The sequence below is a fragment of the Falco rusticolus genome, chromosome 20, assembly GCF_015220075.1.
Source record: "Falco rusticolus isolate bFalRus1 chromosome 20, bFalRus1.pri, whole genome shotgun sequence".
Taxonomy (NCBI): domain Eukaryota; kingdom Metazoa; phylum Chordata; class Aves; order Falconiformes; family Falconidae; genus Falco; species Falco rusticolus.
Window position 1 is genome coordinate 235,332 of NC_051206.1, and position 27,836 is coordinate 263,167.

Below are 27,836 nucleotides of genomic sequence, written 5' to 3' on the forward strand. Positions count from 1 at the left end.
GCCTCCCGGGCAGCCCCGCCTCCCGGGCAGCCCCGCCTCCCGGGCAGCTCCGCCCCCTCGAACAGCCCCGCCCTGGGCCCGCCTCTCCGGCCCGGCCCCGGCCCCGCACCCCCGCCTCCGGCAGCGGGGGGCACCGGGCACTGGGCGGCGGTATCGGGCACTTGGGGTTAGCAACGGGGGCTGGTCCCGTGAGCTGGGAGCCGGCATTGGGAGGTGACACTGGGAGCTGGTACCGGGTAACAGGCACTGGGAGCCGGCACTGGGAGGCGGTATCGGGCACTAGGGGCTGGCACTGGACACCGGGAGCTGGGCCCATGAACTGGGAGCCGGTACTGGGAGATGACACTGAGAGCTGGGAGCTGGTACCGAATACTGGGAGCCGGTAATGGGCACTGGGAGCTGGCACTGGGAGGCAGTACTGGGAGATGACACTGGGAGCTGGTACTGGGCACCAGGCACTGGGAGGCGGTATCGGGGACTGGGTGCTAGCACGGGGGACTGGGGGCTGCCACTGGGAGCTGGTCCCATGCACTGGGAGCTGCCACTGGGAGGTGACGCTGGGAGCTGGCACTGGGAGCTGGTATCAGCCACTGGGAGGTGACACTGGGAGCACCAGGAGTTGATGGTGGGCACTGGGAGCTGTTACTGAGCACTGGGAGCCAGCAGCTTTCCTTGGGCCCCAGCACCGAGGGCTGGTAGCGGTCCCCGGCCCCGCACCGGACCCCCGGCCCCGGCGGGCGCGTTACCCCCGGCCTGACCCTCCCACACCGCCGTCGGCCCCGCGCGGTGCATGCCGGGTGCTGCCGGCCGTGCCGCGGCGCACTCGCGCTCCCGGCATGCAGCGCGGCCGCGCCTGCGCACTGCGCGACGGCGGGGCGGGGCGCGGGGTAGGCCTCGCCGCTTCCGGTAGGCGCGGAGTCAGGGGGCGGCGAGGGCCGGGGGGCGTCAGCGCACAGGGCTGGCCGCGGGTGGAGCCAGCCGGTGCTTGCGGGCAGCCGGGTCCCAGGAGAGGCCTCGGGCCTGCGGGGGGCCGGGGGACCCGTGAGCCCCGGGGGGGCCGCCCGGCCCCGCCGCCTGAGGCTCCGCTGCGGCTCCCGTCGAGCGGGCAGGCCGCCTTCTTCCCCGCAGGGCATGAGCGGCGGCGGCGGCTCGGCGCGGCCTGAGGAGCGGCGGCGTTTCCCCCCGCCCGGCAAGTCCCTCCCCGTGCGTGTCAGGCCTGAGTCCGGCCCTCGCGGTGCCTGGGCGGGGGGGCCGCCGGGACCCGGCCTGGGCAGCGCCCCCGGTGTCAGACGGCGCCTCCCCGCCGTCAGCGCGGCGGTTTCCATTTGTGCCCATAAAGATCTTTCCGCTACCTGAGCTGGTCACGCAATAAAAACGAGCCCAGAGGGGCCTGCGTGCCCACCCTGCCCCGGTGCGGGAGCGGGGCCCTGAGGGAGGAGCCCGGGGTCTGGGGGAGCGGTTGGGTTTGTGGGTCTGTGCTGGTGGCTGACGGCTGCATCTCTTTTACCCACTTAGATCTCGGCTTTGAGAGAAAATGGTCTGCTGCAGGCCCTGGTGCAGGGCGCGGGGCAGCCCGCAGGCACCGGTAAGCATCTCCTGCGCTCCTGCTGTATCGATCCCGCCACCTCCTGGCGGGTGCATCGCCCGGGGAGCTTGACAAGAGCCCAAGGGAAGCAGCGCGGGTCTCACAGGCAAAGCCTTTGCTTCACTTTGTCCCAAACCTGCCGAGGAGAAACCTGGCAGCGTCCTCAGAGAAGGGTTGATCCTGCCCCAAGATGTCCTGAGCAGTGCTGGGGGAAGGGAGCGAGCCCCCCGCCCCGGGTCTCCCAGCCAGCTCTAATCTCCGGCGTGCCTTTCCTCCGGCAGAGATCAGCGAGGAGCTGCGGCGAGCGCGGCAGGAATGGGAGGCTGTGGAAGAGAGCCAGTCAGGTACGGCTGGTGCTGGGGATAAGGGGGTTGTTGCAAAGGTGGATGGAAAAGGTCTGTGCAGGGGAAGGGACCTGAGTCCCAGAGAGCAAGAGTGGGTGGGTGTGCAGCTGGGGGGTGTTATTTGGGGTGGGAGAGAGCTGAGGAAAGGGCCAAGCGTCTGGAAGGAGAGGGAGGGGGCAGGAGACTTGCTGTCTTCCCCCAGTTCCCCACGTCTTCTCCCTCCTACCGTGCCAAAAGTTGGGAACAAGTTCCCCCCACCGGAGCGCCGCTCTGGCATGAAGCAAGAGCTTGTTCTGGTGCCGGAAAGCTGGAGCAGAGGGGCAGGGCTCGCGCTGGGGGGGCTAACCCTGTTCTCTGCCTCCCTGCAGGGCTGGGAGGAACGTTGGCCAGTGCCGCACCCCTGATCTCCTTCAACGAAGCGCTGCAGTACTTCCAGACAGCTGACCTCTCCGAGTGCAGGGTACGGGCAGGGCCCCGCGCTCTCGCCCTCTCTCGGGGGTAGTTTTAGTAAGTAGGAGAGGAGCGTGGCGGGGAACTTCCCCTCTTTCCATTCTGCCTTTCCTCAGCTTGGCGCTTTGCATGGTCGCGTCCCTCCCTGCTCACCTGCTGGTTTTTCTCCTGCTCAATTCCCCAGGGGACCGGTCCTCATCATTGTGTGTTTTCTCCTCCACAGAAGAAGGTCCGGGTGACGGCACGCAGGCAAGGCCTGGCTGCTCTGGTTCGCTTCCTCTTCGGCCCTCCCCGACTCCAGCCACAGCTGCAGGGAGAGCGGGAGCTGGCTCTGGCCATGGCACAGTGTGAGTGTCCCTCCTGCCCCAGCACGGGCCACTGGCCCAACCGGCATCGCCTTTATCATGAGAGCTTCATGGGAAGGAACTCGAGGGGGGCTCAGGGGTGTAGGGGCTCTCTGCCCACTGATCCCACGGCAACTGCTTGTCCCAAAGGACGCGTTCTCCATCTCCTCTGCTCCCCTGCTGCGGGCATACTCGCTTCTGGGGAAACGATGGAGCTCCTGACCCCTTTCCATCGTGACACAGTAGCAGCCGTTCCATGCGTACACCTTGGCACAGCACCAGGCAGGTGCTCCATGGCTCTGCAGCCCTTCTCGCTCCTCGTTGCCTGACCAAAGCGAACGAGATGTGAATCCTTGCGGTACCTTGGCATGGTCCACATTGTTCCTGTCTGTCCTGTGGTGGATCTCACATGCTGAGCACGTGGAAACTCCTTGCCTGTGGCTTACTGTTGGTCGTGGTTCCCTGGGCAGCACTGCTTCGGCTGGCAAAACTTACCACAATGCCGAAATTACTCCTTACCCCTGTGCTCATACAATACATGGTCGTATTATTGATGTTTTTGCACCTCTAATATATTTTCCTCTCCTTCCCTTCTGCCCTGGAGCCGGATAAACACATCAGGGATGTTCTCCTTGTCACTGTAAGCTGTTCTCAGCTGCAGGTTTTAGTTTCTAGCCAGGCTCTGGCTTTACCCTGCAGCTGGTGGTGGTTTCTTTCCCCACCACATCTCTGTGCCGCTGCTGGAGGGCAGCAGGGCAGGGATGTTGAGGGGTGTTTTCTCTCTGCCAGGTGGTTTGGATGATAACGAGAGAGTGCACATGAGGATCCTGCAGACCATTTACAAGAAGCTAACCCGCTCCAGGCTGGGCTGCCCGCGCTATGGGGCACACTGGGAAGAGCTCGGCTTTCAAGGTAGGGCAGAGGGAGAGACCCCTGGAGCAAACCTTTGCCAGGAGAGATTGTGCTGGTACCGTTCATTCCTCTGGAGGTGGGAGCCAGAGGCAGCGTAAGGGGTTTGGTTCTTATTCTCCCTTCATGCAGCCACTGTCCCTGCTGCCGTTTCATAGAATTCTTGAGGCTGGAAAAAGACCTTTAAGACCATTGAGTCCACCTGTTAACCCAGTACTACCAAAGGCACCACTAAACCATGTCCCCAAGTGCCACGTCTACACAGCTTTTAAATCCCTCCAGGACTGGTGACTCCACCACCTCCCTGGGCAGCCTCTTCCAGTGCTTGACAACCCTTTTGGTGAAGAAATTTTTTCTAGTCTCCAACCTAAATCTCCCCTGGTGCAACTTGAGGCCATTTCCTCTCATCATATTCCAGTTCCCTCAGTCACTCCTCATAAAAATCATAGTTATTTAAGTTGGAAAGGACCTAAGACTTGTTCCCTAGACCCTTTGCCAGCTTCGCTGCCCTTCTTTGGCCACACTCCAGCACCTCAGTGTGGTTTTGTTGGGGTTTTTTTGTAATGAGGGGCCCAAAACTGAACACAGCATTCAAGGCACAGCCTCAGATCAACACTGCTGCCCAGCTTGGTGTCACCTTGCAAGTGCACAGAGGGTGTGATCGATCCCCCTCACCCGGATCTCAATCCCCTCACCTGGATTGTCGATAAAAGACATTAAACAGAACTGGCCCCAGGGCTGACCCTGCTTTCGTAGCAGATCTGTTGCTGCCCAGCCAGCTGTCACAACCAGTACAACATCTGGACTGACTGGCCAGATAACACCAAGACCGGCTGCCAGGGTTGCCTGTGTCCAGCTGGCAGGGGCTTAAGTAGCTGGCATAACCACTTTGCCTGGGTCATTGATGCTTTTCATTAGCAGGCGATCTCTGCGGCTAATGAGCCATCTCTGGAGGACTGGTTTATTAGTGCGGCGCAGGTCAGGGCTCTGTCACTAAGGTTGTGGCACAGGTTGCTTTCAGCCTCACCTGTGTAAGAAAAACAACGTGATTAAAGCTGTCACGTGCAGCCTCGCAGGAGTTTTCGGGTTGGTTGACTTGGGAGTTAAATAGGGCAGGTTTTAATGAAGCCTAAAACCCTCAACAGGAGGGGGACAGCTCCTGCTCCTCTGTCCTGTCGCATATACAACCGATCTTAAGTGTTACTTTACCAGCCAAACACCCTGGGGTGGGTAGAGCTTAAAGCTACTAATTCCCAGAGAAGGTATGGGAATGGGTGCGTGGGCGGGAGGGCAAGGACGTGTTACTGCCCACATGAAAGCGGCAACAGCACCTGTTCTGCTCTGGTTAGGGAAATTCCTGGAAAGCCTTCCCTCGGGATATGATTCCTGAAGGGAATCACTGGGGTTCCATTGCTTTTGGAACACAGTGCCAGGGTATAAACAGCCTGCGGAAGCGTGGAGGTGAGCAGCAGGTGACTGGGCTGTCCTGCCCTTCCAGGTGCAGATCCTGGGACCGACCTGCGAGGGACAGGGATGCTGGGCTTGATGCAGATGCTGTACTTCGTCATGGACTCTCAGACGCTGCCTCTGGCCCGAGAGATTTTCAAGCTATCTCAGCACGAAACCCAGGCACGTCCTTCTGCCTTCTACGCTTGCTCCCTGCTGTGGTATTTACCTGTTAATTTCTAATGCTCAGGGAAAGGGAAGCACAAAACCCTCGCCTTCAGAGTAAGGGCTTGGTGGGGATTTTTGCTGCTTAATCCCCCTCGTGCTGGTAAGTGGAGGAAGGTGGTCCCCAAAGAGCTGAGGAGGTCCCAGCAGAGGCTCGAGCCAAGCTCCAGGTGTTGGCTTTATGCTGGGAATGAGATTTAGCATCCTGGTGGAGGTCAGAGATTTGCTCCTGGCATCCTGACTTGGAGCTGAACTTGTGCAGGTTAAAAGGGCCGGAGAAGTGGGCAGAGAGCAGTGTGGCGTGGAAATGGGAGTGAGTGGAGCCTGCCTCCTTAAACTTGGCATTTTAGTCTCGGATGTGGTTGAGTTTAAGCATGGATATGAGCTTGGCTTGACCCACAGCATCCATTCAAACCCGTGTCTGTAGTATTAATATCCTGCTACATGGATCTGTTGCCTGCAGCCGCAGTCCCACAGGTTTGGGGGCACATGGGTGCGGTATAAAAGGGCTGGGGGTGTTGCCTGGGCACCTCCATGTGCCAGAAGGGCTTTTACCAGTTGAGCTCCAATAACATTGGTTCTCTTGCAGAATTTCCCCTTCTGCATCATGTCTGTGAACATTACCCGCATCATCATCCAGGCCCTGAGGGAGGAACGTCTCTCCAGGTGAGGTCCGGAGCTCTGCAGCCGGGCTGGGTGGTGGGGCTGGGGTCTCAAACAGCACCCGCTGCTGGTTCCCATTGAGTGGGGTCCCTCCCTGGCAGCTCCCCCAGCTGCCGGGGCAGCGACAGCGTCAGCTCAGCCCCTCTCCGCCTGTTCCAGGGAGTGCAACCGCAGGCAGCAAGTCATCGCCGTGCTGAACGACATGTACACGGCGGCCTTTCTGCAGCTCTACCACGTCTGGAAGTGGCAGCACAAGACTGTTGCTGACTCTGGCTTTCTCCTAAAGGGTTTGTTCCCCTCCTTTCCCAGCTGAGGCAAATAACCCAGGGCCCAGAGGACAAACCCAGTGTGTTCACGGCACGTTAGTGTCCTGCCAAGCCCAACCCCAGGGGTGTTGCACACAGAAAGCTCCAACCATTCATCGTTTAATCCTCACACTGAGATTTTCAACAATCCTTAACTATCAGAGTGCCTGCGGGGTGTTTCCCCTCCATTTGGCCTCTCAAATCTTAAAGCTGAGCGCCCATGGAAGCACCCACCGTGTTCAGAGGGCTGTTGTGTCATGGTGGCTTGAGGTGGGTGACAAGTGGGGACATGTCTTGCTCCCCAGGCTCACTCGTGTCGCATGCTGCGGTTGCGTAAGCCCTGTTTGTAGCACAGGGAGCGAGCGGAGTCGCGACTGTTCTTTTCACAGGGCGCACTAAATTAAGCAGCGGGGTTATTTACTCCAGAGGAGACTGATGTCAGCAGAGCCGCTCGGATGCGCTGTGCTAATGGCTCCTTCTTAAAACAGGGTCCAGCTGTCACTGTTGGGTTCATGCTTCCCCCCACTCTCCCCGGGCTTTCCGTCCCGGGGGGGAGCTCGGGGAGCTCGGGTGGATGCCGAGCTCAGCTGGGGGTTTGGTGAGGAGCTTTTTGTGCTCCCTCATCCTGAGCAAAACATAGTTGTGCCCTTCCCCCGGGGGCATACATTGGGGAAACCAGAAATGATACACGGGTCAAAACCTTACCCCGGGAGCGTGCTGCGTCCCTGACACCGTCCAGGCTTTGTCCTCATGCTTTTTTCCTCTGACCTCCCCAGAGCTGGAATTATCCACCAAAAAGAAACCGAAGCAGCTCCTAAAGTCCCTGGAGGCCTACGTGAACAAAAGCCCCGCAGCAGATGGCCTTCAGGAACTGTCCCCTGCTTCTACCTCTGGCAATGGCAGCCGGGCTGGCGAGGAGATTAACTTCACAGGCGTTTGCGACCTGCAGGTTGAGCTGGAAGGAGAAGCCAGGCTGATCTGAAACGGAGGGAGATGCTGCAGGGAACCCCGCTCACGGCTCAGCTCTTGGAGGGTGCCCGGCTGCTGTCACCTCTGGTCAGGGGGCTCAGGAAGGGCCACGTAGGTCGAGAGTGATGAGAGGTGGCCGCTGCCCTGAGGAGCATGGTGAGAGCAGGGTCTGGGCCAAAGTGAGGGCAGTCAGGAGCCGGGACATCACGGAGAGTAGATTTTTGCCCTAAACCCCCAAAAAGGGTGGCCTGGTCCTTCCCCATCTCGCCCCTCAAGCATCCCAGCTAGCAGGTGTCAGCGTTGCTCAGTGCTGTGGGAGCGAACCGCAAGATTTGATCCTTTCCAGGCAGGAACCTCCCAAAGCAAAGGGGGAAAACGTGGCAGAACAGGTGGATTTTATGGGCCACCAGCCGGGGAGCTGGGATTGTCTGTCTCAAATCCATGCTCCTGTCTGTCTTTACCCCCAGCAGGGAAGTTAGTGATGCTCCAGGCAGAGCTGGAGCATGGTGACAGGGCTCCTGAATCAAATCACAGCTCTGACAGCACCTAGGAGGGTTTAAACCCCCCCACGTCAGGCCGTGGCATCTTAATTACCGTTGACAGTGGGGTAGGAGCACGAGCACGGCCCCATTGCTGGGGCAGGGGGGCCAGCTTGTGCCCCAGGGCTTGGGGTGTCCCAGGTGAACTTCCCGAGTGTTTACTGTGTGCATCAGCACTTAAATAAGTTCTTAAAAGTAGGGGAGAAAGTGCTTTTCTTGGTGTAAATAAGACTTTTGGACTTGGATTTGCTTCTGGTCTCTGCAGCTGGGTGAGGGGATGAGAGTGTTGGTTTCTGCTGGGGGGAGGCTGCTCCCGGGAGCAGGGAAGGGCAAAACAGGGTCAGTCGGGCACCCAGGAGCTGAATTCAGGGCTCAGCCGTGGGGAAAACCACTCCGGAGGAGAGGAACCAGCGTCGGATTCTGTCCTGCCGCGAGGTGCTGCCGAGGCGGGGAAGAAGAAAATCCTTCTCAGCCTCCGCGTCTGCGAGGGCAGTGCTTGGTGTCCAGAAAACCTTGTGAAGAGGAGACAGACAGGACTTTTGCCCGCAGGTTCCCGGAGGCCTTGCGGTGCTGTTTCCCAACATGCTCCCTCCCTTCCCAGCTCCCTGTGCCCCCCCTTCCCCCTTCACAAATCCACATCCCAGCCCCAGGTAGGCTCAGGGACAGGCTGGAGGAGCAGTGACAGCGGCTCCGTGCCTCACGTCAGCAGGGCTTAGAAACGCTCCGAAAGCATCAGCGGAGCATCAGCGTCGTGGCCCTCCAAAGGGTGGGGGAAAAGCCCCCAAGAAACAAATGTGGAGGTAAAGTGTGTTTAAGCATGAGAAAGTGAGGAGCTGGCAGCGAGTGGTGTGTCACCCGTCACCCCCCGACAGCCTCCTGGTGCTGTTACCCCACCGGTAAGGTGCTCGGAGGTGGGATGGGAAATGCTTCCAACTGGAAACACAACAAAAAAAAAAAAAAAAAAAAAAAAAGGCAAAAGAGCCCGGTGCCACTTTTTTCTGTCTTAATCCCTGATTCCTGCGTATATCGTTTGGAGGGGTGGGAGGAGGGTGGATGGGGGCAGCTGGGCTGGGGTGAGTGGAAGAAAAACACCTTGGGGGTGGTTTTGGGGGCTGAGGGAGCGGGGGGGGGGGGGGGGGGGCGGAGTGTGGCCCTTGGGCCCCCAGGGGTGAGAGAGCTGCTGGCTCGTTCCCACTGCGGGTGCTGGGCTGGAGGGGGCGCTGGGGCAGGGGTTTGGGTACCAGGGGAGGACACAGGTGCTGGGGGGTGGGTACCGGGGGGATGTGGGTGCCGGAGGGAGCTGCAGGTACCAGCGGGGATGTGGGTGCTGGGGAGCTGCGTGTGGGGGTGCAGTTACCAGGGGGGATGTAGGTACCGGGGCGGGGACGGGGGATTGTGTGCGGGTGCTGGGGGGATGCGGGGGCTGGGGGCAGCGGGAGCTGAGGAACGAGCCCGGCCCCGCCAGCGGCCGCGTGTCCCCCCGGTTCCGCCCGGGGGCGGGGGCGGCGGCTCAGCTCCCCCCCGCGCCCGCTAAAAACCCCGCGGAGGCGGCGCTCGGCAGCGCAGAGCCCGGCGGCACCTGCGGCGGCAACCCGACGGGGCGAGGTAGGGGCAGGCGGGGCGGGGGCGGGCAGGGGGCGGCAGAGGTACAGGCAGCACCGGGGGGGCGGGCAGGGCAGGCACAGGTAGGGCTGCAGGTACAAGCAGCACAGCACAGGGGTGCCGGCAGCGGTGGGAGCGGCAGGCAGGGCAGGCAGCGGTGGGAGCGGCAGGCAGGGCAGGCAGGGCAGGCAGCGGTGGGAGCGGCAGGCAGGGCAGGCAGCCCCGCAGGCAGCGGTGGGAGCAGCAGGCAGGGCAGGCAGCCCCGCAGGCAGCGGTGGGAGCAGCAGGCAGCCCCGCAGGCAGCCCCGCAGGCAGCCCCGCAGGCAGCGGTGGGAGCAGCAGGCAGGGCAGGCAGCCCGCAGGCAGCGGTGGGGGAGCAGCAGGCAGCAGGTGGGAGCCCCGAGGCAGCCCCGCAGGCAGCGGGGGAGCTGCAGGCAGGGCAGGCAGCGGTGGGAGCGGCAGGCAGGGCAGGCAGCCCCGCAGGCAGCGGTGGGAGCAGCAGGCAGGGCAGGCAGCCCCGCAGGCAGGGGTGGGAGCAGCAGGCAGCCCCGCAGGCAGCCCCGCAGGCAGCGGTGGGAGCAGCAGGCAGGGCAGGCAGCCCCGCAGGCAGCGGTGGGAGCAGCAGGCAGGGCAGGCAGCGGTGGGAGCGGCAGGCAGGGCAGGCAGCCCCGCAGGCAGCGGTGGGAGCAGCAGGCAGCCCCGCAGGCAGCCCCGCAGGCAGCGGTGGGAGCAGCAGGCAGGGCAGGCAGCCCCGCAGGCAGGGGTGGGAGCAGCAGGCAGCCCCGCAGGCAGCCCCGCAGGCAGCGGTGGGAGCAGCAGGCAGGGCAGGCAGCCCCGCAGGCAGCGGTGGGAGCAGCAGGCAGCCCCGCAGGCAGCATGGCAAGTGATACCGGCATCCCCTGTCACCCCACCGCCTCATTCACGCGCACCCCGGGGCACCGCTGAGCACCACCAGCCGGACCCTGCAGCCGGTGGGACCATGGGGGGCCCCGAGGGCAGCTATTCGGTGCAGGCTACCGCCGCCATCGCCGCCACAATCACCTTCCTGGTGCTCTTCACCATCACGGGCAACGTGCTGGTGATCATGGCAGTGCTGAGCAGCCGCTTGCTGCGGGCGCCCCAGAACCTCTTCTTGGTGTCGCTGGCGGCCGCCGACATCTTGGTGGCCACCCTCATCATCCCCTTCTCCTTGGCCAACGAGCTCCTGGGCTACTGGTACTTCGAGAAGACGTGGTGCGAGATCTACCTGGCACTGGACGTGCTCTTCTGTACCTCGTCCATCGTCCATCTCTGCGCCATCAGCCTGGACCGTTACTGGTCAGTCAGCCGTGCCATCGAGTACAATGCCAAGCGCACGCCGCGACGCATCAAGTGCAGCATCCTCATCGTCTGGACCATCGCCGCCATCATCTCCCTCCCACCCTTGGTCTACAAGGGGGAGAAGAAGGCTGCAGCGGGGGGGGCGACCGCAGTGCAAGCTCAACGAGGAGGCCTGGTACGTCCTCTCCTCCAGCGTCGGCTCCTTCTTCGCCCCATGCCTCATCATGATCCTTGTCTACCTGCGCATCTACCTGATCGCCAAGCGCCGCCACCGCTCCCACCCCAGCAGCACCAAACCAGCAGGATCAGTGCCACCGAGCGTCACCCTCCCAGCCGGTGCAGACCCCCCGGGGACCTGCCCGCCGGCGGACAGGACCTCACTGCTGAGCCCTGAGGAGCCCCTGGCCTCCTCTAGCCCCGGGGCAGGGACATCCCCACAGCCCGGAGGACGCCCAAGGGACACCATGGCCACCGGGACAGGGCAGGTGGTGTTGGCACATCGGCCGCCGGCGTTGAACCCTTGGAGGAGGAAGACTCAGGTCAACCGGGAGAAACGTTTCACCTTCGTCTTGGCCGTGGTCATCGGCGTCTTCGTCCTCTGCTGGTTCCCCTTCTTCTTCCTCTACAGCCTGGGCGCGCTCTGCCCCCAGCACTGCAAGGTCCCCGACAGCGTCTTCCAGTTCTTCTTCTGGATCGGCTACTGCAACAGCTCCCTCAACCCCGTCATCTACACCGTCTTCAACCAGGACTTCCGCAAAGCTTTCCGCCGCCTGCTCTGCCGCTGCCGAGCCCCGACACCCTGGTGAGGGGCTCCGGCTGCCCCCTCCCTCCTCCTCCTCCTCCTGGTCGCACTGGCCGCCCAGAGCACCCCTTGGGGTGGGGGTGGGGTTGAAGCCCTCAAAGTGATGATGGGTCCCTGTCCCCAGCCAGCTGCTGGCGCCTGCCTGCTTGCCGCCTTCTCTGTCACCAGATTGCCCTGGGGTGGGGGCACAGGCCACTGCGCCACCACCCCTGTCCCCAAGCCCAGTGGCATCCCGGCAGGGCCCCCACCCCAAGGCGCTGCCGCAGCCTTTTAACAATAAAAGATATTTTGTAATAAGAAAAAAATGTCACTTTTTATCAAGGGGGGGGGGGGGGCAGGGTGTTGTGTCACCCCACACACACGCATCCCCGGGGACCGTGGGGCCAGGGGCCGTGGCCGGTGACGGCCAGCAGCGCGGCCGGGAGGAATGCGTGCTGGCGGAGCGGGAACACGATGTCTGGGAGGGGGCAGTTATTTATGGCAGCGCCCGGGAAGGAATAAATAATAATAATTAAAAAAAAAAATATAGAGAAACCCCAAACAACCCCAAAGGATAAATCTCGGCAGCTGCCGGCCCTGAGGACGTTCAACCCAGCAGGGGATGGGGACATGGGGACAGAGCCTGGTGGCAGGGGACGCCCCAGGGGTGGGGATTCGCCGGTGTCTTGTATAGGGTTGTGCTGCCCAGCCAGGGTGAGGGTGACACGTGGCAGGGCCCATGGAGGGGGTTTGTGGGTTGTGACCCACACCAGTGGGTCCCGCACCGCTGTACCGTGACCCACACGGGTGTAACTGCAAGTCACGGTGGAGCACTGTGACCCACACTGGTGTGTTGTGGTTTGTGACAGCGTATCGCGACCCACATTGCTGTGTCGTGACTCACACTGCTGTGTTGTGACTCACGACGGCACATGGTGACCCCCACCAGTAGGTGGTGAACTCCACCAGTGCATGGTGACCCCCACTAGGGCATGGTGACCCACACCAGTATGTGGCGACCCCCACCAGTGCACATTGACCCATGCCACTATATCATGACACCCCCCCCAGTGCATGGTGACCCACACCAGTATGTGGTGACTCACACCAGTATATGGTGACCCCCACCAGTGCATGGTGACCCCCACCAGTCCATGGTGACCCCCACCAGTATATGGTGACCCCTACCAGTGCATAGTGACCCCCACCAGTGCATGGTGACCCCCATCAGTATATGGTGACCCCCACCAGTCCATGGTGACCCCCACCAGTATATGGTGACCCCTACCAGTGCATAGTGACCCCCACCAGTACATGGTGACCCCCATCAGTATATGGTGACCCCCACCAGTCCATGGTGACCCCCACCAGTATATGGTGACCCCTACCAGTGCATAGCGACCCCCACCAGTACATGGTGACCTCTACCAGCGCATGGTGAGGTGACCCCCACCAGTGTGTGGTGACCCCTACCAGTGAATGATGACCCCCACCAGTGAATGATGACCCCCACCAGTGAATGATGACCCCCACCAGTGCACGGTGACCCACACCACTATATTGTGATCCCCCTCACTGCGTGATGACCCCCACCAGTGCATGGTGACCCCCACCAGTGCATGGTGACCCCCACCAGTGAATGATGACCCCCACCAGTGTATGGTGCCCCACCCCATGGCCAGGGGACATGGCTGGGGACAGCTGGGCAGTGACGGAGCCAGCCCCCCCCGCGGGCCATCCCCCCATCCCTGCGGATGAACCCTCAGGCAGCCCTTTCCCAGCCCAGCCCCCCCGGCCCCCCCCGGCCCCCTCGGCATGGGAGGATGCTCAGGGTGGGAGGGGTCGTGCGAACGGGCCGGGGCGCTGGGCCCCCGCCAGCCTGGCCCCGCTCCCGGCCCGGGGCGGGGGGGGCGGCGCTGGGGGGGTCCCATGGGGCCGGGCATGAGGCTGTGGGGCGCATGGGGCTGGGAGCATCCGCGGGGACTCATAGGGCTGATCGTGGCCCTGTGGGGGTCCGTGGGGCTGGCCCCGCAGGGATGGGGGGGCTGTGGGGGGACCATGGCCCCGCAGGGATGGGGGGGCTGTGGGGGGGCTGTGCGGGGCTCTGGGTGCGGGGATGCTCCGCTCCGAGCGCGGTCAGAACGAGCCGGGGTTGGGGGGACCCTGAAGCCCCCCCCGCAGCGCCCCCCCCGGCCTCGCCCCCTTCCCCGGGGCCGCCTGCCCTGTGCCTTTTTTTCCCCTTTTTTTCCTCATATTTTTTTTCTTCTTTTTTTCTTTTTTCTTGTCTTTATTCCACCCCTTTTTTCTCTTCTTTCCCCATTTTCCTTTTTTTCTGGTCTTTTCCCCCCCTTTTTTTCTCTTCTTTTCCCATTTTTCTTTTTCCCTTTTTTTCTGGTCTTTTCCCCCCTTTTTTTCTCTTCCCATTTTTCTTTTTTCCTTTTTTTCTGGTCTTTTTTCCCCCTGTTTTTCTCTTCTTTTCCCATTTTTCTTTTTTCCTTTTTTTCTGGTCTTTTTCCCCCCTTTTTCTCTTCTTTTCCCATTTTTCTTTTTTCCTTTTTTTCTGGTCTTTTTCCCCCTTTTTTTTCTCTTCTTTTCCCATTTTTCTTTTTTCCTTTTTTTCTGGTCTTTTTTCCCCCTGTTTTTCTCTTCCCATTTTTCTTTTTTCCTTTTTTTCTGGTCTTTCCCCCCCCTTTTTTTCTCTTCTTTTCCCATTTTTCTTTTTTCCTTTTTTGCTGGTCTTTTTCCCCCCCCTTTTTTTCTCTTCTTTTCCCATTTTTCTTTTTTCCTTTTTTTCTGGTCTTTCCCCCCCCCCCCCCCCCCCTTTTTTTCTCTTCTTTTCCCATTTTTCTTTTTTCCTTTTTTTCTGGTCTTTTTCCCCCTTTTTTTCTCTTCCCATTTTTCTTTTTTCCTTTTTTTCTGGTCTTTTTCCCCCTTTTTTTCTCTTCCCATTTTTCTTTTTTCCTTTTTTTCTGGTCTTTTTCCCCCCCTTTTTTTCTCTTCTTTTCCCATTTTTCTTTTTTCCTTTTTTTCTGGTCTTTTTTCCCCCTTTTTTTCCTCTTCCCATTTTTCTTTTTTCCTTTTTTTCTGGTCTTTTGCCCCCCTTTTTTTCTCTTCTCTTCCCATTTTTCTTTTTTCCTTTTTTTCTGGTCTTTTTTCCCCCTTTTAACCCTTCTTTTCTCATTTTTCTTTTTTTCGCCGATTTTCTTTTTTTTTGGCCTTTTTTCTGCCTCCCCTCCCGCCCCGAGGCGCGGACGGCCCAGCAGCCCGCAGCTGCGCGGGGGCGGGCCAGCAGCTCCGGGGGGGGGAGGGGGGCAGCCGGGGGGGCGGGGCCGCGGGGGGGTCAGGCAGATCCGGCCCGTTTGGACCCCGCGTCACGGCTCTTCCCAGGGGGGGTTGAGGTCCGGGGGGGGGCCCTGGGGGACGGGGACTGAGGGGGGAGGGGCAGGCGTGGGGGCCGTCCCAGGGGGGAGCAGAGCTCCACGGGGGGGCCGGTCCCGGGGGGAGCAAAAGTCCCGGGGGGGGGCCGGGGGCAGCCGGGCCGTGCCCCCATCCCCCCCCGGCCGGGTTCCTCCGGGACCGACGCCCCCCCCCTCCGGGCCGGGGGCAGGTGAGAGCGGGTCCCTGCGCCCCTCCCCCCCCCCTTCCGCCCTATGGGGCCCGGGGGGTGTCCTCTGCCCGCAGCCCCCCCAGGACCGAAACCTTCCGCCCCGGCCCTTTCTGCCCATTTCTTTTTTTCCAGGACCCTCGAGCACCCCGGTTACCCCACGCCGGGGGCTGCCAGCACCATCCCCCCACCCGCGACAGCCCAGCCCGGAGGTATGTGACTCCCTGGGGGTGGGCATGGGGGGGGGGGGGGACACCGAACCCCACACTGGGGGGTGGCCCTGTGCCCCCCACACCATGCGCACCCCCTGGTAAATCCAGCTGCGGTGTCATGCTGGGGGGGGGGTCCCATGCGCCATGCTGGGGGGGTCCCCAGTGCTCCCAGCCCTCGCTGGGGTTCCCTCTGCTCCAGCCTCACTTCTCTGTGCCCCCCCAGCAACATTTTCAAACCAAATCGGTTTCCACCACACCCCCCTTTTTTTTGGGGGGGGGAATAAAATTTCTTAAAACTACCCCACAGCGAAGGGAGGGGGCAGATGTGACTGAAAAGCCCCTGATACCTGGGGGGGGGGGGTCTCCCATACAAGCAGCCCCTCTCTCAGCACCGGGGGGCAATGCCAGGTGCCCCCGGTCTGCTGGGGGGGGGAGGGGTGGGAAGGCAGCTCGGGGGGGGGGGCTGTGCGGGGGTTGGGGTGCAGGTTGGCATCTCCTTGCCGGGGGGAGGGGGATGTGGGAGGGAAAAGTCAATTGTAGCGGCACCGGAGCTTGATTACGGAGAATAAATGATTCTCCCAAGAGGTTTTGGCGAGTTGGTTGCTGGGTTGGGTACCCCCACGCGTTGGGTTCCCCGCCCCCCCCCCCCCCCCGCTTTGTGCTGGCAGCCATCCATTTCCCTGCTGAGGAGGGGGTCCCTGCCCTGCGCCCCCCTCCTGGCACCCTGCGGGCCCTATCCTGTGTTGCCCCACGGTGCTGGGTGTGGTGGTGGAGGGGGCTGCCAGTTGCTGCAGGTGGGATGGGGACGGGGAGAGCCCAGACCCCTCATGTGCCCCCAGCTCCGCGGACCCCTTCCTGCCCAGGTCTCCCCAGCCAGCCCCCGCATCCCGGTGCCGGCCACGTCTCTGCGGGCTCATCCCTGCGCGGGACCCACTGCCCGAGCTCCCTGGGTGCTGAGCCCACCGGACCTGGGTCAATGTAGGTGACCCCTCGGTGGGGAGCGTCCCCTCAGGGGGACACACCAGCTGCAGCCCCTCCTTGACCCCAGATGGATTTGCTGTATCTCCCCCGGTAACGCGGCTTTGCCCGGCAGCACGTGCGTTTTGGGGAGCGCTGCCCACCGTTTGGGGTTTCCAGGGTTTGTGTCGTGTTCTCTCTCCCCCCAGATGAAAGCCTCCGTCTGCGAATCGGGGCAGAAACTGGAAATTTTCATCCCTTTCCTGGGCAAGTGCCGCCCGCCCTTGAGGCGCTGCTGCCAGACCTGCACCCCGAGGAGCTGGGTAAGAGCGTGGCTCTGGGAGCTCCGTGCTTCCCGGAGCTGCCTGGGAGGAGTTTGGGACCTTGGGATGCTGGTGAAGGGCACCAGGCCCATCCCAAGGGTCTTGTGTGCCTGGGGAGGGCTGGGGGCTGGGGGGGGGCAGGCATAGCCGACCCCCCTGCATTTCCCAGAGCCATCTCAAGGGCAGACCCGCCGCTGCCTAGGGGGCTGACCCCACGTTCTCCTTCCAGGATGGATTCTACCACCGGCAGCTCTCCTCCCTCGGCTTCCGCGACACCATCCGGGTGACGGAGGAGGACACGCGGTGAGGATGGGACGAGCTGTGTGCTGGAGCACGCTGGGCAAACCACATTTTCCCCAGATTTCATACAAATCCCCATGGAAGTCCCTTCCCCTGCTGCGCAGGAGCGTGAGGATGCCTCTCCATCATCCTTACTCCCTAATTAGTCCAAAAAGGAGTTATGTTAATTATTTTGAAAGGCTGGAAGCCACATCTCCGGGTGCAGAGCAGAGGGGAGAGGGCTTGGTCTGTTCCTCCGGCTGCTGTCACCCTTGGGCTGGGAGAAGTCAGCCCCAGAGTCAAGGATTTGGGGTTGTTTCTTTTTTTAAACAAAACTTGGTATCTTGATGCTGTTGGGAAGAACTTGGCGGGGGGGAGGGGCTGGGGGTGTTTTTGTTCCCCTCTCTGGCGCCGGCACAAGGACAAGCTCACGCAGCCCATGGAGCGTGCCTGGATCCCAGCCCCTGGGGAGAGGCGGGGTGGCCTCTGCCCCAAACCCCTCCTGCTCTTCTTCCTACCCATGGGCCCTCACCCCGGACCTCCAGCTGCTGTCACCCAGCCTTTTCCTCCGGCTGACGTGGAAGCCAGGAGCCGTTTCTTTGCCAAACGCCTGACATTTTTTGTTCCGGAGGTGCTGGACTCCTTGGGTTCCTCTCCCCTTGCGGAACAGTCCCTGGTGGCTTAGCAATTTTTGCACTGTATTTTTCCAAATCGGGTCATTATACTCCATTCAGCTTGAAATATTTGAGCTCCAGCTTTCCAACTCGTTGAATAATTCATCCCCACTTGCAGCAACTCCGGAGTTGCGGGATGGCTAAAAGGAGCCCGGTGATGGGTGGTTGAGATCACAGCGGAAAGACGAAGGTCTAAAGCGCCCCTGTCCCTCTCCAGCCACCTGCAGCCCTTTCCCTGGGTTGTACCCGCTCTGTGATACCTCAGAGATCACTTGCATCCCTGCCAGGTGCTGCCCAGCTCTGGTTTGGGGTCAGATTTGGAAAAATCCCCGATCTGGGACCTCCGCAGCGTCCCCTGCGCATTTCTAGCCATTGCAGGTTTCCTCCCCACACAAGGGGCGATGCTGCAAGGGCTGGGGCAGCCCAGAGCATCCTTCTGTTGGTGCCTCCATTTTCCCAGCTGTAAAATGGGGAGAAAAATGTCAAATGTTTGCAAAGAGCTGGTTGGAGGGAGGCTGAGCACCCTGGAAAAGCCTCTAAGCTGCTGTCTGTCTCCCTGCCCAGGTACCGGGGCTGGCTGGTCCGAAGGGTCTGCGGTTTCCTGGCTGTCTGGGACTGGAAGGTTCTGGCTGACACCCCGGGAGACCTTCTGGAGAGGGTCTGCCACAGCCAGAGGTAGGTGGGAGTGGCTGGGGGGGGCTCTCCACGGTTGTCTTCGTCCCTTGCAGGACCTGGGTCCTGCAGCATCATCCCCCAGACCCGTGGGGTCCCATTTGGCCGCTGGAGCAAGGGATGTGCTCATCTGCTCCCGGTGGAAAGAAATGTGCTGGTTCCTCTCTGCTGCTGTGGCCTTGCCACGAGCTCACCCCGAGGAAGGGGCTTTGTGGCTGCTCCCGGCCCCGAGCTCAGCACCCCCCCCAAAAGCAGCCCGTACCCCGGTTCGGTGGGGAACCGGCTCTGCCCCCTGGTCCTGGGGCTCTCTGGGTCTCGCCCCTTCCCGAGGACATGGCCTTGCCAGGCAGCTGTCACCTAACTCGGTACCCACTAATTACCCAGCAGGAGGCTGGCAGCCAGCACACTGTAATTACTGTAATACAGAAACGCTTGTTAACCCCTGGCTCGCCTTGCGCTTCCCACCGCCTCGCCGTCCCCTCCGCAGGGTGCAGGATGTCGCTGCCGGCCGGTCCCGTTGGCTCGAGAGGGGATGGTGCATCCCTCCAGCAGTGGAAGGGAGAAAATACTCAAGATCTGGTGGAAAATCCAGGCCCCGCTCTCCCCCATCATGCTGAGGTCTGTGCTCCCTCTCCAGGGAGGGTTGTGGGTGCGGGTCCCCCCTCGCAGGCATCTCCCACCTCCTCTGGAGGGCTCCCAGTCCCTGGCTGGGGCATTCCCCAGTCTCTCTCCTCCGCTCCAGCTCTCTCACTCTGTGTGTTGAGCCCCTTTGGATGGCTGTCGGCGGTGCCTTGGTGCCCTGTGCCCGTGAGCCACCTTGCGGGGGGGGGAGTGCGTGGACCCCTTGGGGGGATGCACATGCAGAGAGCTCAGGGCACCACTGGCAGGGCAGGCAGCCCTTGGCTTCCCATGCAGCTCCCTGGGGATATTTCCCCCTATTCCTTCCAGGGAGCTGGAATCTGACACTGCAGGGAGGAAGGGAGAGGGGAAAAAAAAAACCCCAACCTAACGAAAAAAAAAAAACCCAACCTGGGAGGATGGAAATCTAAGCAAGCAAAAAAAGAGAACTTTTTCCTTTCTCTTTCTCTCTCTCCTCTTTTCTTTTTTCCTCCCCTCATTGAGAAATTGGCAATTAGAGGTTGCATTGTAGCCTAATTGCTTGTCTGATTGAGCTGTAATAAAAGAACCCTCTGAGCAGTCTGAAGTATTTAAAGGAAAGAAATTACCCAGGGGATAAAAGCCCTCGGATCCTTCCCGTAAACAGTGTGCGGGAGGAATGGGAGATGGAGGGGTAATTGACTTCAGCTTTTGTTGCTAGGGGGAGAAGGGGGTGTTCTTGTCACATCCAGCCTTTACGTGTTTTAACTTAATTGATAATAGAGCTGTTTATTTGCTTTATGGGAGCTGAGAAGCGAGATTGGCGTTGAGCTGTCCTCACGCAGCCCCTTTGCTGTCTGGGTGGGGAAACTGAGGCAGGGAAGGGTGGGCTGGATCCGGTCTCCGGTGGGGCTGGGGGCAGGCACGGCCCCTGCCAGGGTTGCTCACCTGCTCGTTTTCCGCAGACTGTGCAACTGGGCTCTGCTCAAGCTCCTGAACTGCCTCTTCCTCAGTGTGCAGCTCCACCGAGGGCAGCTGGAGATGGTGCTGAGGGCCGCAGGATGGTAGGAAGCCCGGCGAGCCGCGCTTGGCCTCACCACTGGCACACCGGGTGCTGAGCCCTGGCCACTTTCCTTGCAGCCTGGCGTGCCGCTGGTTTTCCTCTCAACACACAAATCCCAGCTGGATGGGCTGCTCCTGTCCTTCCTTCTCTTCTCCCAGGGGCTGGGAGTGCCCAGGTGACGGTGGGGCGGCCGGGTCTGCAGCCCTCGCCTCCGGTAAGGCCCAGCAGGCACCGGTTGCAGCACTGTGTAAGCCCCAGCCCGTGGTGGTGGAACTGGGGTGCCGTGGCCCTGTGCACGGTGGGTGCCCGTGGCATCGTCTTTCCCCCGCAGAGCCTTGCTCAGCCGCCTGGGAGGGATTTTCCTGCCCTCGAGGATGGAGCAGATGCCAATCGACCGGGACGAAGAGCTCCCAGGGGCCGTCCTGGCTGCGGTAGGTCCAGCCTGGGGTGCTGGGAGGGATGATGCACCCCCCGAGCTCCCAGGGGCCATCCTGGCCGTGGTAGGGTCCAGCCTGGGGTGCTGGGAGGGATGATGCACCCCCGAGCTCCCAGGGGCCATCCTGGCCGTGGTAGGTCCAGCCTGGGATGCTGGGAGGGATGATGCACCCCCTGAGCTCCCAGGGGCCATCCTGGCTGTGGTAGGTCCAGCCTGGGGTGCTGGGAGGGATGATGCACCCCCCGAGCTCCCAGGGGCCATCCTGGCCGTGGTAGGTCCAGCCTGGGTGCTGGGAGGGATGATGCACCCCCGAGCTCCCAGGGGCCATCCTGGCCGTGGTAGGTCCAGCCTGGGTGTTGGGAGGGATGATGCACCCCCGAGCTCCCAGGGGCCATCCTGGCCGTGGTAGGTCCAGCCTGGGGTGCTGGGAGGGATGATGCACCCCGCCTGAGCTCCCAGGGGCCATCCTGGCTGTGGTAGGTCCAGCTGGGATGCTGGGAGGGCTGATGCACCCCCCGAGCTCCCAGGGGCCATCCTGGCCGTTGGAGGTCCAGCCTGGGGTGTTGGGAGGGATGATGCACCCGCCGAGCTCCAGGGGCCATCCTGGCTGTGGTAGGTCCGCCTGGGATGCTGGGAGGGAGATGCACCCCCGAGCTCCAGGGGCCATCCTGGCCGTGGTAGGTCCAGCCTGGGGTGCTGGAGGGATGATGCACCCCCCTGAGCTCCCAGGGGCCATCCTGGCTGTGGTAGGTCCAGCCTGGGATGCTGGGAGGATGATGCACCCCCGAGCCTCCCAGGGCCATCCTGGCCGTGGTAGGTCCAGCCTGGGATGCTGGGAGGGATGATGCACCCCCTGAGCTCCCAGGGGCCATCCTGGCTGTGGTAGGTCCAGCCTGGGGTGCTGGGAGGGATGATGCACCCCCCGAGCTCCCAGGGGCCATCCTGGCCGTGGTAGGTCCAGCCTGGGGTGCTGGGAGGGATGATGCACCCCCTGAGCTCCCAGGGGCCATCCTGGCTGTGGTAGGTCCAGCCTGGGATGCTGGGAGGGATGATGCACCCCCCGAGCTCCCAGGGGCCATCCTGGCCGTGGTAGGTCCAGCCTGGGGTGCTGGGAGGGATGATGCACCCCTCCAAGCTCCAAAAGCGCTTGGCAAAGCTGCCTAGGAGTGTCTCAGCCACGGGTGGCTGAGCCTTTTGGCTGTGCAGTGGGTGCCAGCAGCTCTGGTGCGTCCCGAGGGTGCTGCCAGTACCCCCCGGCCTTGGCCCGTCTGCCCCACCAGTACGTCGAAGAGGTGCTGAGGAGCCGGCAGCCGCTGCTCATCTTCCTGGAGGAGCCCCCGGTTGCCATGTGCCTCTCAGCCGCTGCCCGGCAGTGGCTGGCCCTGGTGTACCGAGCCGTGCGCGATGGCACCGTCCCTGACATCCTCCTGGTCCCCGTGGGCATCGCCTACGACGTGGTCCCCAGCGGCTCGCACTGGGAAGGAGCGGTGAGAGGTCCTGCGGGCATGGGTGCAGCACCCAAATGGCGGGGTGCTTGCCTCTGTCACCCTGTTAACGTTCTGGTCCCCTCTCCTCCCAGCGCGGCACCCGGCCGCTCGGGCTCGGTGCTTTGCTGCGGGCGGCGTGCCGGGCCCTACGCCGACCCCTGGGCTGCGCCCGCGTGGACTTCGCCCAGCCCTTCTCCTTACGGGTACGGCAGCAGGGTCTGCAGCGGGGGTCCCGGCTGGATCCGTCCCAGCCCTGGGGGGGTTGTGGCTGCGGTGCCGGCGGCTACGCAAACCGCTGCGGGGTTTGGGGTGGCTGGTGGATCCGCTGTCTCCAGGGGGTTAGGTTAGGTGAGCCCTGAGGCCCTGGGGACATAAGGGATCAATTCAGCTTGGTGGTGCCGAGGGCTGCAAGCCCCAACGGGCTTCTTTCTCCCTGTTCCCAGGAGTTTGTGGCCCAAAACCTGGCCGGGCAGAGCAGCGTGGGGAAGCCACCGGAGGAGCCGCTGGTGCCCACCATCCTCGGGATGTGGTGAGCAAGAGCTGAGCCCCACGGCAACATCTCGCCCCCGACGCTGCTCCCAGCCCCGCGCCCTCCCCCCTCTCATCCCGCTTTCTCCAGCCCCAGCCGGCCGGACGAGAAGGCGGCGGAGGTTTGGCAGCCCGGCCCCGCCACGGCCACCGGCTGGGAGGCAGAGGAGGAGATGCTGGTGACCAGGCTGGGCCTGCACTGCCTGAGCGGTGAGGGGTCTGCTGGGGGGGGGCGTCTGTCCCCTCGGGCTCGGGGCGGGGGGTTCCCCCCCCAACAAACCCCTCTCCCCCCCTTGCAGATGGTGTTGCCTGCTCTGCCGTCATGGCTGTGGGGATCACGTCCGCGCTGCTGCTGCACAAGCACCGCGAGGTGAGAGCAGGAGGGGTCTGGGTTTCTCCTCCTTTGGGGCAAGACTCCATCTTCTCCTTCCTCCAGGGCGTCTTCCTCTCCCGGCTGATGCGGGACTTTGCCTGGCTGCTGGAGGAGACCCTGCTGCACCAGCGTGACACGGGCTTCTCGGGGCAGCTCCGGCACCTGGTGCAGCACAGCCTCAGCCTGCTGGGACCCCGGCTCCGCCTCTACCGCCTGTCCCCCATCGGGGATGTCCTGGTGGTCCCCAAGGCCTCAGCGGAGGCCCTGGGCGAGCTGGGCCTCTACAGTGCCGCCATCCTGCCCGTCTTCGCCAGCGAGGCAGTGGGAGGTGAGGAGCAAGGCGCGGTGGATCGGCGACACCCGGGATCGGTGGTGCCGGGGCAGGCGGTGACGCTGCTTTCCCCGCAGCCTGCGCCATCCGTGCCGTGCTGATGGAGATGCTGCCCTTCCTGGGGGCGGCCATGGCTCCGCCGGCGTTGTGCTTAGCGAGGTACGAGCTGCTTCACAAGATCCAGGAGCTGCTCCGGCTGCTGCCCCCAAACCTGCTGGGGCTCCAGGTGGGGCTTCTGGCGCGGGGCGGCTCTGCCGTCGCATGGAAGTGGCCCGTCACCCCGCCGGCGGGGGTCTGGCTGCCGCCACCCCTTTCACCCTCTCCCCAGCCCTGCCAGGCCCTGGATGGCTGGAGCCAGGACATCGTGGACAAGCTCCTCCTGTGTGGGCTGCTGGAGGCTGAGGAGGTGGGTGGCTCTGTGGGGACCCCCTCCTCATGCCGGGGGTGGGTGCCCCGGTGGGACCCCCTGCTCACACCTGGGGGTGGGTGGCTCGGCCCTCGCTGCGCTCTCTGGTCCTGGCCGGGGGGCTGGGGTCCCTGTGGGGGGCCGGGATGCCGGTTGGCTTCAGAGGTGACGTGGCACCTGGCTTGTCCCTGCAGCCGGAGGGTGGGCGCTGGGTCTGCGACTCGGGCCCCCCGGCCCCTCAGCCAGCGGCAGTCCCTGGGCCGCGCTGGACTTCACCGACAGCGACAGCGACAGCAAACGGTGACAGCGTGGTCCCCAACCGCTGCTTCAAGGTACCGGGTGCCCCCCGCTGTGCCCCGGCTGCTCCGTTGGCGGGGTGAGGGGGGGGTCTTGCCAAGCTCTGGTTCCCCCCGCCCAGCTCAGCCAGCCCCAGGGCTCGCCCAGCTTCCCTCCTCTTCCTCTGCCGCCTGCTGAGCCCCCCGCTGAGGACCCTCGCCGCAGCCGTGGCCTTCTTGGACCGCCCCAGCTGGCCCCAGCTGGTAGGACTCCCCGGGGTGGGCAACCAACCATGCCAGCCCCCCTTGCCTTGGCTTGGGGGAAACTGAGGCACAGCTGAAGCTCCCTTTGGAGGCCGGCGAGGGGCTGTGCCCCCTCCCCCGGCGCTGGGGGGGATGGGGTTTGACACCCCCCTCTCCCAATTCCAGAGGCAGCCTACGTGGAGGCGCTGCTGCAATTCCTGGCTGAGGAGAAGGGGTTCGGTGAGTCAGGGTGGGGGACGGACGGGGGAACCCCCCCAGGTTTAGGGTCAGCACCCCCCTCAGCCGGGCTGTAGGTGCCCAGGGGGTGGGATGTGGGGGATGGACGGGGGCAGCCCCCCCTGCTTTGGGGTCAGCACCCCCTCAGCCATGCTGTAGGTGCCCAGGGGGTGGGATGTGGGGATGGATGGGGGTGGCCCCCCCCTGCTTTGGGGTCAGCACCCCCTCAGCCATGCTGTAGGTGCCCAGGGGGTGGGATGTGGGGATGGATGGGGGTGGCCCCCCCTGCTCTGGGGTCAGCACCCCCCTTAGCTGGGCTGCAGGTACCCGGGGGGTGGGATGCTGGGGACAGACTGGGGTGCCCAGGGAGTGGGATACGAGGGACAGATGGGGGCAGCCCCCCTGCTTTGGGGTGAGCACCCCGCGTTAGCCGGGCTGCGGGTGCCTGGGGGGTGGGATGTGGGGGCTCCCTCCAGCATCTCTCTCCCTCCAGAGCATCTAGACAGGAGCCTGGCACTGAGCTCCCTGCAGACCTTCAAGGAGATGGGGGTAAGCACGGCTGCACTCCGCCGGACCCCCACCCTCAAGCTGCCCCCCCCGCTGACATTCCCCCCCTCCCCAGGTGCTGGAGGCAGTGCGCAGCCCCCCCGGACCCTTGCTCCACCTCGCCCAGCCTTTCCGCTCCAGCACCAGCCGCGCCAAGCTGGGAGCCTTCATCCAGCAGTTCATCCAGCCGTAGCCGCGCCAGTAAACCCGGGAGCAGGGATGGGACCTGGCTCTGGATTTATTGAACCCCGCGGGGGGGGGGGCGTTGGGGGGGGACGACGCTGGGGGTCTCTGTCTTCACACCACCCTGTTGCAGATGGTGCCCAGCTCCTCGATCTCGCACCGCACCTCGTCTCCTCTCTGCAAGGGGCACGGGGAGGCGGGCAGCCCCCCCCTCGCCACCGCGCCCCCCCGGTGGGGGCCTTCATGGCCCCACACTGGACCCCCAGCCCCATTTGGAGGCACCCACCCCCCGCCACCCACTTTGGAGCACCCCTCAGCCCCATTTCAAGCCTCTCCCAGCCCGATTTCGAGCCCCCACCCCCCCCCAGCCTGATTTTGAAGTTCCCCCCCTGCCCGATTTCAAGCCCCCCCGCCTTTCCCTCACCTTAAGAAACACAGGGGGATTCCGAAAGACCCCCACGCCGCGTGGGGTTCCAGTCAGCAGGATGTCCCCAGGGACCAGTGTGACAAACCTGGTGGGGAGGGGGCCGGGAGGTGTCAGTTGTGGCCCCCCTGATGCCCTGGGGAGGGGTGCCGGTGCCACCAGCCCCCCCCAGCACCTACTGGGAGACCCAGGCGATGAGCTTGGGCAGCCTGAAGATGAGCTGGCTCGTGCTGCTGTCCTGCATCACCTGCCCGTTGACGCTGCAGCGGATGCCCAGGTTGTGGACATCTGTGGGGACAGAGGGGACATGTCACACCGGGGGACACACACATGGAGACAGCACCATGGGAACTTGTTGTGACGCCCCCCCCCCCCCTTGGGAAAGACAGGGGTGCTTTTGGGGAGAGGGGTGCACGCTGCCTCCTGCGTCAGATGGGGATGAGTCCCTGTCCCCACCTGCCACCGCCTCCTTGGTGACAAGAGCTGGCCCCAGGGGACAGAAGGTGTCGAAGGTTTTCCCCAGCAGCCACTGCCTCCCGTTCCGCCGCATCTGCCAGTCCCGGGCGCTGATGTCATTGGCCACCGTGTAGCCCACAACGTGGTCCAGCGCCGATGCCTCCTTGGGTGGGGACACAACGGGGACCCACTTAACCGGGGGGGACAGGGCTGACCAACCCCCTGAACAAGGTGGGCGCCGGGGTGGGGGGTACCTGGATGTGCCGCCCCTTGGTCCCGATGACAGCGGCCAGCTCCACCTCCCAGTCCACCTCCTGGGGGAGAAAGCGGGGTGCTGAAATTGGGGGGGGGGGGGGGGGGGGCCGTGCCCCGCGGGGGGGCTGGGGTACTCACAGTGCTCTCCTGGGGGTGCACGATGTCATCGAAGGGCCCGGCGATGGCGCTGGGGAACTTGCTGAAGATGATGGGCTCCCTGGGGACGCTGACGCCCTGCTCCAGGCAGTGGTCGCGGTAGTTGAGCCCCACGCAGATCACCTTCTCGGGGGTCCCCCACGGGCGCCAGCAGCTGCACCGAGCTCCGCGGCACCCGGTGCCCGCCCGACTCCAGCACCCTGCGGGCGGCCGGGGCTCAGCACCGGGGCCGGATCCGGCCACCGGGTGGGTGTCGGGGCGTGGGGGCACCCACCTGCGGGCAGCGGCCAGGCCCCCCCGGCCACGCTCGAGGAAGGCGCGCATGGAGCGGGGCAGCGCGGGCTCTGCCGTGCTCAGGTCCACCAGGTCCCCCCCCGGCGCCTCCTCCAGCCCCAGCCGGGGCTCACCGCCCCCGGTCCCCCGGAACCGCACCAGCCGCATGGCCCCCGGCAGCCGCATCCCCCGCCTGATCCTGGGGATCCTGCCCGGGTTGTATCCCAGTGTCAGCTGTCACCACCGCCCAGGGGTGCTGGGGACCCCCCCAGGCCAATGCTGGATCCCTCTGGCGCAGGGGGTCCCTGGGGGCTGACACCCTGCAGCGGGGCGAGGAGGGGCCGCATCCTGCATAGGCCCTTGGGGAGGGGAAAGACGCAGATCCCAGCACAGGAGCAATCCTGGAGAGAGGGGAGATCCCAGCACCAGGGGCCCCTGCGCAGGCCGAGCAGATCTCCTGGGGGGGGGGGCAGATCCCAGCATGGGACAGGTTGGGAGGGGAAACAGCGTCAGGCCCCAGTAAGGGAAGGCTGGGGACAGTGGATCTCTCCCCGGGGCAACAGATCCCAGCACAGACCAGATCCCTAGTATGGCAGCAAAACCCTCCCATGGCAGGGAATGGGCCCCAGCATGGAACAGATCCAGGGGACAGCTGGATCACCCAGCTCACCAGATGAGGGGGAGCAGATCACCTGATCCCACACAGTCCAGATCCTGGGGGATCCCTGCAATCTGGCACGGCTCTGATCTCAGGGATCCCTCCAATCCCACATCACCCCAGTCCCAGGGGATCTCTTCCCCCAGTTCCACACCACTCCAATCCTGTCCGATCTCCCCAGTCCTGCATAGTGAGATCCCTGGAGGATTCCCTCCCATGCTCCTGCACAGCCCCAGTCCCAGGGGATTCCCCCCCACACTCCCCAATTCCACACAGTCCTGATCCCAAGGATCCGCCCAGTCCCAGGAGATCTCCCCTGATCCTACACTGTTCCAGTCCCAGAGGATATCCCTTGACCCTGATCTCACTCAGCCTGATCCCAGGGGTCCCCCTGATCCCGCATAACCCCAGACCTGGGGGATCCTTCCCTGCCTCGATCCCCCATAGGCCTTATTCCAGAGGATATTCCCTCCCGTACCTGCTCAGCCTGATCCCAAGGAACCCCCCTGACCCCGGGGGATCCCCCCCCTACCCCGGTCCTGCTCAGCCCAATCCCCCACCCGGACCTGCACAGCCTGACCCCCCCGGGATCCTCCCCCGTTCCCCGCTCAGCCCCAATCCCAGGGGATCCTCCCCACCCTGAACCCGCTCAGACCCTATCCCAGGGGATCCCGCCCCCGCCCCCGCACAGTCCGACCCCCGGGGA

General features: G+C 63.4%; 4 protein-coding genes across 5 annotated transcripts; 3 read left to right on the top strand and 1 right to left on the bottom strand.

Annotated features, from left to right (window-relative positions):
• Window positions 1–105: 105 nt before the first annotated feature.
• ELMOD3 (ELMO domain containing 3) lies at window positions 106–8,750 on the top strand. 2 transcript variants are annotated; one of them, XM_037371644.1, is made up of 11 exons: window positions 106–382; window positions 1,110–1,203; window positions 1,516–1,585; window positions 1,867–1,929; window positions 2,298–2,389; window positions 2,603–2,726; window positions 3,513–3,635; window positions 5,131–5,261; window positions 5,893–5,969; window positions 6,126–6,253; window positions 7,048–8,750. In XM_037371644.1, the coding sequence occupies exons 1-11, from the start codon at window positions 315–317 to the stop codon at window positions 7,251–7,253; spliced, it is 1,176 nt and encodes a 391-aa protein (XP_037227541.1). In that variant the 5' UTR covers window positions 106–314; the 3' UTR covers window positions 7,254–8,750. The 2 variants fall into 2 exon arrangements, with proteins under 2 accessions (XP_037227541.1, XP_037227540.1); XM_037371643.1 differs by having other exon boundaries at window positions 218–236.
• Window positions 8,751–10,166: 1,416 nt separating this feature from the next.
• LOC119140357 (alpha-2B adrenergic receptor-like) lies at window positions 10,167–11,759 on the top strand. The gene is given in 2 exon segments (XM_037371641.1): window positions 10,167–10,831; window positions 10,833–11,759. Coding segments are annotated over 2 exon segments (1,146 nt in total). The 5' UTR covers window positions 10,167–10,360; the 3' UTR covers window positions 11,508–11,759.
• Window positions 11,760–14,819: 3,060 nt separating this feature from the next.
• GPAT2 (glycerol-3-phosphate acyltransferase 2, mitochondrial) lies at window positions 14,820–24,950 on the top strand. Its single transcript, XM_037371658.1, is given in 24 exon segments — window positions 14,820–14,880; window positions 15,222–15,298; window positions 16,465–16,578; window positions 16,808–16,881; window positions 18,096–18,206; window positions 18,691–18,718; window positions 18,720–18,761; window positions 18,763–18,821; window positions 19,766–19,858; window positions 19,937–20,077; window positions 20,195–20,294; window positions 21,580–21,786; window positions 21,879–21,989; window positions 22,230–22,315; window positions 22,406–22,524; window positions 22,614–22,684; window positions 22,751–23,015; window positions 23,096–23,244; window positions 23,347–23,424; window positions 23,619–23,756; window positions 23,843–23,963; window positions 24,129–24,182; window positions 24,673–24,728; window positions 24,802–24,950. Coding segments are annotated over 22 exon segments (2,334 nt in total). The 5' UTR covers window positions 14,820–14,880; window positions 15,222–15,298; the 3' UTR covers window positions 24,919–24,950.
• Window positions 24,946–27,650, bottom strand: LOC119140358 (fumarylacetoacetate hydrolase domain-containing protein 2-like). The gene is given in 9 exon segments (XM_037371642.1): window positions 24,946–25,085; window positions 25,333–25,420; window positions 25,512–25,620; window positions 25,789–25,951; window positions 26,043–26,102; window positions 26,182–26,337; window positions 26,339–26,399; window positions 26,474–26,680; window positions 27,143–27,650. Coding segments are annotated over 9 exon segments (1,113 nt in total). The 5' UTR covers window positions 27,349–27,650; the 3' UTR covers window positions 24,946–25,022.
• Window positions 27,651–27,836: the final 186 nt, after the last annotated feature.